Source organism: Euprymna scolopes, chromosome 46, assembly GCF_053919585.1.
Source record: "Euprymna scolopes isolate OS-2025 chromosome 46, ASM5391958v1, whole genome shotgun sequence".
NCBI lineage: Eukaryota > Metazoa > Mollusca > Cephalopoda > Sepiida > Sepiolidae > Euprymna > Euprymna scolopes.
The window spans coordinates 26,412,011-26,418,010 of record NC_136527.1 but is presented as its reverse complement, the minus strand read 5'-3'; the positions used below and the strand labels follow the sequence as shown (position 1 = coordinate 26,418,010).

At 34.0% G+C, this 6,000-nt stretch overlaps 1 protein-coding gene across 1 annotated transcript in view; it reads right to left on the bottom strand.

Annotated features, from left to right (window-relative positions):
* Positions 1–454: 454 nt before the first annotated feature.
* Positions 455–6,000, bottom strand: part of LOC145270717 (uncharacterized) — a 289,119-nt gene continuing 283,573 nt past the window's right edge. Inside the window, exon 2 of the mRNA XM_080126328.1 lies at positions 455–3,327. Coding sequence (XP_079982454.1) covers positions 1,712–3,169 — 1,458 coding nt within the window. The 5' untranslated portion in view covers positions 3,170–3,327 and the 3' untranslated portion in view covers positions 455–1,711. The remainder of the gene's footprint in view (positions 3,328–6,000) is intronic.

Here is a 6,000-nt window from a genome sequence, read left to right as displayed (position 1 = left end):
GTCCAATTTTTACACAAGTTTTCAGATTTAAAAATGATTTCTATTGTTGTATCCAGTTTATATTTCACATTAATTTTGAACAATTAAAAAAATTATTTTCAATTTTATTTTTTGTGTGATTACTCGATTTGTTTTACAAGTATTTTTACGACCTAATCCAACAAAGCAATAAAAATCTACTTTTCTTAGGCTAAAACGTTTCAAAGGTAATTATTAAAAATTTATAAACAAAATTAACATTTTAGATTGGGTATCATTTTCATATTGAAATTTAATGTAAATTTTTCTTGGTCTGAAATGTTTCCAAGGTAATTATTAAAAATGTATAAACAAAATTAACATTTTAGATTGGGGATCATTTTCATATCTTAATTTAATGTAAATTTTTTTTTGGTCTGAAATGTTTCAAAGGTAATTATTAAAAATGTATAAACAAAATCAACATTTTAGATTGGAAATCATTTTCATATTTAAATTTAATGTAAAGTGAGCATCCACTTCTTGACATTAAGTATAATATATAATGAATGTACGCATGCGCGAAAAAACATTTTTGTTGAACATTAAAATGTTACATTAAGTTAAATTAACCAATCCCGTATGACAAGTACCTTGGGTAAGACAATCAGAATTCAGCTTATAAGGACGAAAAAACAAAACAAAATTTGTGTCAAACAACAACCCTTTGTTGGTACTTGACTGAAGGAGGCGAAAAGACGAAAATGAATCTTCATTAACTCACATACATGCCTTCATCTCATGCACATATTCTTACATATTAGCAAGAGTCTGGGGAACAGAAATAATTGCAACACACAGCTATACACAAACTAAAAAGAACAAGATATTATCGGCTTAATATTGTATAATTCAAGGCAGTCAAGAAACCATGAGTGTGGCACGCTGTCAAATGCCTTCTGGTAATCGATCCATGCTATGCTCAGGTTTCTTTGCCTCTTCCTACAGTCTTCTAAGATGGTCTTGTTGATCAATATTTGGTCTTTGGTACCAAGGAGTTTTCTTCTGTACCCTGTCTGCTCTTTTTCAAGGTAGGTCCCAGAAGGTAGTTGGTCATATATAGTCAGCCTCTAGACCAGGGAAAAGCTTGTAGGTATTTATTAGACATACTATTGGCCTGTATTTATTTGGGCATTGTGTCTCTTTCGTCTGGGGTATGAGGCTAGTGTCCCCCTCTGTCAGACAGGGTGGTGTTACCTGTTCACCTCTTAGCACCCTGCTGAAGCAATCACCGTAGTGGTGATCAAGTGCAGTCAATTGTTTCAGTCAAACGTTTTGGACATTGTCGATGCCAGGTGCTTTGTGGTTGGACAATTGTGCCAGTTAACTTGTTATCGTACCAGGAGTTATGACTGGTTCTGGCATCTGAGGCTTGGTTTCGTTGAGCCTAAAAATATCTTCAATCTACTGGGCTTCTTTAATGGTATTTGTCTCCAATACACTGGTGTCCCTTATAAGTTGCATGTAAAAATTCCTTCTGTTTGATTTAAACTGCCTGTTTTGAATTTGAGAGTTGATCTTTTTCTCCTGGTTTGTAGTCCTCTAGGCAAGTGCTGGTATTTTCCCTCCAACTCCCTAGCTGTATTATGCAACCCCTACATGTTCTCATGATGGTATTTGGTACAAAGTTTCCTTATAGTGGTCTTAGGAAGACCCTGTACCGAGGGATCTTCAAGGAATTGTTTTATTTGGTTTAGTTCTTTCCTGAAGTATGCGTTTTCATATGACTCAACAAAGTTGACTTCCATGCAAATGAAGAACCACACATTTTACATGAATGTGGTTTGTCTCCTGTATGGGTTTTCATATGACGCAACAAATTAGATTTCTTTGCAAAAGAAGAACCACATATTTCACAAGAATATGGTTTCTCTCCCGTATGTATTGCTATATGATTCAGCAAAGTTGATTTCCGTGCAAAAGAAGAACCACATACTTCACAAGAATGTGGTTTCTGTCCCGTATGTGTTGCTATATGATTCAACAAATGTGACTTCTGTGCAAAAGAAGAACCACATACTTCACAAAAATGTGGTTTGTCTCCCGTATGTGTTTGTATATGTCTCAACAAAGCTGACTTCTGTGCAAAAGAAGAACCACATATTTCACAAGAATGTGGTTTCTCTCCCCTATGTATTTTAATATGAGTCACCAAAGTTGACTTCCGTGCAAAAGAAGAACCACATACTTCACAAGAATGTGGTTTCTCTCCCGTATGTGTTTTCATATGATCCAACAAATTTGACTTCCATACAAAAGAAGAACCACATACTTCACAAGAATGTAGTTTCTCTCCCGTATGTGTTTTCATGTGACTACACAAGCCTGACTTCAGTGCAAAAGAAGAACCACAAACTTCACAAGAATGTGGTTTCTCCCCCGTATGTGTTTTCATGTGACTACACAAGCCCGACTTCAGTGCAAAAGAAGAACCACATACTTCACATGAATGTGGTTTCTCTCCCGTATGTGTTTTCATATGACTCAACATATTTGACTTATCTGCAAAAGAAGAACCACATACTTCACAAGAATGTGGTTTCTCCCCTGTATGTGTTTTCATGTGACTACACAAGCCTGACTTCCGTGCAAAAGAAGAACCACATACTTTACAAGAATGTGGTTTCTCTCCCGTATGTGTTTTCATGTGACTACACAAGCCTGACTTACGTGCAAAACAAGATCCACAAACTTCACAAGAATGTGGTTTCTCTCCTGAATGTCTTTTCATATGCTTCAACATATTTGACTTATCTGCAAAAGAAGAACCACATACTTCACAAGAATGTGGTTTCTCTCCCATATGTGTTTTAATATGTCTCAATAAAGATGACCTCTGTGCAAAAGAAGAACCACATACTTCACAAGAATGTGGTTTCTCTCCGGTATGTATTTTAATATGATTCAACAAATGTGATTTCTGTGCAAAAGAAGAACCACATACTTCACAAGAATGTGGTTTCTCTCCCGTATGTGTTTTAATATGATTCAATAAATGTGACTTCTGTGCAAAAGCAGAACCACATATTTCACAAGAATGTGGTTTCTCTCCCGTATGTATTTTCATATGAATCCACAAATATGACCTCTGTGCAAAAGAAGATCCACATACTTCACAGGAATGTGGTTTGTCTCCCATGTTTGATTGCATCTGATTCCACAAAAAGTATATTGAACTGAGTGTATGATAATAAGCTTATAAGTTTCAACTTTAGATCATTTCAATGAAGTAACTAAGAATTATTTCAATTACCAATGAAGAAAGGTGCTTGACATTAATTAATGGATTTCTGTTCAATGTTGCAAATTCTGGAAATATATAACAAATTGTAAAAAAATTAAATTCATGTGGTAAAATTCAATTTATTATGTTTATTTTCATTAAAAATATCCACAACATTGATTAATTAAATTCAAAATAAAATGAGTATAGTTTTATAGAATACTGATTAGTTAACAAAAGTAACTTGTTTCTATTGTCAAATATTAAACTAAAATTTTCACATTTCTCCATTTTACAATTAGAGGATTGATTACTCATATTATTCATTCTTCAGAATATTGTTCTCGTCTCGTAGCATTAGCTTTCAATCTCACTGAGGATTGAAACTTCGACGTTCACGATTATTTAACTTACAACTGATTTTTAACTAAATTACATATAACTTCTAATTAACCTATGCATCATTTTAATTGAGATATCCTAGTGTTCACGCCAATTTAAAAATAAACTACTAATCAGGAAGATAAAAAGAAACGCCATGTAATTGCAAATTGTTATTTAAATGTAACTGCAGAACAGTAATGCAACACAAATACAACAGTAACACAATGAAATAGTTTATATTTATTGGCAATGCCCTCTTGCATCATGGATCTTTGCAGATAATCCTAGTGTAAATTTTAGGAACTATGTTGTTTCCAGATGTTCTCACTATTACTATACATTATATATATATATATATATATACAATAACACCAAAAAGTCCGCATCTGTAATTTTAAATTAAATGTCTATATGCATCATTTTATTTTATTTTTATTCTTCTATAATTTAGACTTTTCATATTTGACTTTTGATATCAAATGAGGCATGAGGTTGTTTAAACAGTTACATGCAATTTAGCTTAAATTTGCAGTTTTTTAAAAAAAATGACAAGTGCGGACTTTCTTTTTGGTGCCACCCTGCGTACGGATGTAGAAACTTTTTATTACTTATTACTATATTATTTATAAGTAATGGTTCCCAAATTGTGTAAAATACTATAAATCCATATATATTCCGCCCTAATTTATTTTTCAATCTGTCTTTGCTATGATTTTTTTTCTGCCAAGTCCTTGTTATATGGTATACAAACTGTTACCAATATAAAGTAAGGGCACTATTCAGGAGGGATTTTACTAACTGGAAACATCTTGTGTCTTGCTCTCTGGTGGAGGGTTTTCTTAAACTTTTCATCTCATTTTGATATGTATTGTTATTAGTATATTGTTATTAGTACATAAGTCGGACAATTAATGAACAGACTCATGTTAAAAAATGAGAGTTTAACATGGGTAGACTTGAAGACGTCCCCAGAGGACTACTATCGAAGACTAGTCTGAAAGGACGCACTGGGATTCTTTATAGAGGGTCTCAGTGATAGGGAGGTGAGGACGGTTGCGATGAGATATGAGCCACAAGATCTATCAGAAGGTCCTAGCAAAAGTTAAATGGAAGATCTGGCTCGACATAAGCCAGGAGTATAAAGAAAAACCCACGGAGGTTTGTCACATGAGACAGTGGATTCTAGTATAGGCTATGGGTCCAGCTAATCCCCAAAACTAGAGAGAAGTCAATAGACAGATAATTAGATATTAGTTATTATGGTGAGATGGGCCATATACAGAGATTCTGCAAGAAGTGTGAGGCAGTAAAGAAACAGAAATAAAAAGTTTTATACAAAAACGAAAAATCGACCGTGCAGCATACGTTTCATTTGTAACAATGCATGAAAATGATTGGCTGTTTCCCCCTAGCACACTAATCATTTTGAATATCAAATTGAATAAATCTTTTCTGACTTTCATCATTCTTGTTTAAATTAATCAGTGTTGCAAATTAAAATAAGGTGACAGACATCAGTTTGGAAGGATCACAGAGAAAACCGTAAACATGCACCTAAGCTTAATATAATTCAAGTTCCTCGACATGATAAATTTAAAGTCAACTGGAGCAAAGTATGTTTCTGAATATATTAACAGCCGACAATCAAGCCTTCCTCATTCATAAAAGATAATCTGAATGCTATTGAGTTGGTTAAGAATATCTATAACATATCCCATAGAAGATTGGCTCCTTTTAACAGTGATCATATCACTCTAGGACTGTTAAGTTTGCATTTTTGATTGCATATTCTTAATTTTCTCTTCTTTCTTATGTACTTTTTACCTATGTAGGCATAATGTTGGCTGTGGAAAGAGGGAGGGATGGACTCCAACCATAATCTTACCACTAGGATCAATCATGAAGGTTCCAGGACGTTCAGTTAGTAACACGATTGCAAGATGGTTGATCAACTGCATGGTCAGGAAAATTGCTCAATTTGCATTTTTTCTTAATTTTCTCTTTCTTATGTTCTTTTACTTACGAAGACATAAAGTTGGTTGTGGAAAGAGGGAGGGGTTGAAATAAGGTGGCTTATATCCACAGAGAACTAGAGAGGAGGAAGAGAAGGAATTTCTCATATGATTTGAGGGGAATTTTTTGGAGGGAAAACCATTTGGATGATTTTGCAATTGAAATCTTTCACATATATCAGCAAATATGTTACTATGAGAAATTATGTTCTTTTAGCGACCGATGAAAGTAAGATGCACTATATCCAAATAGAACTAATAAGCACGTCTCCTCCTTGGGACATTCACTAAGAGGTTATTTTCTTTGACCTCAAGATTAGGAAGGGGATTAAAAGTTTACTTGCTTACATCCTCCCAGATGAT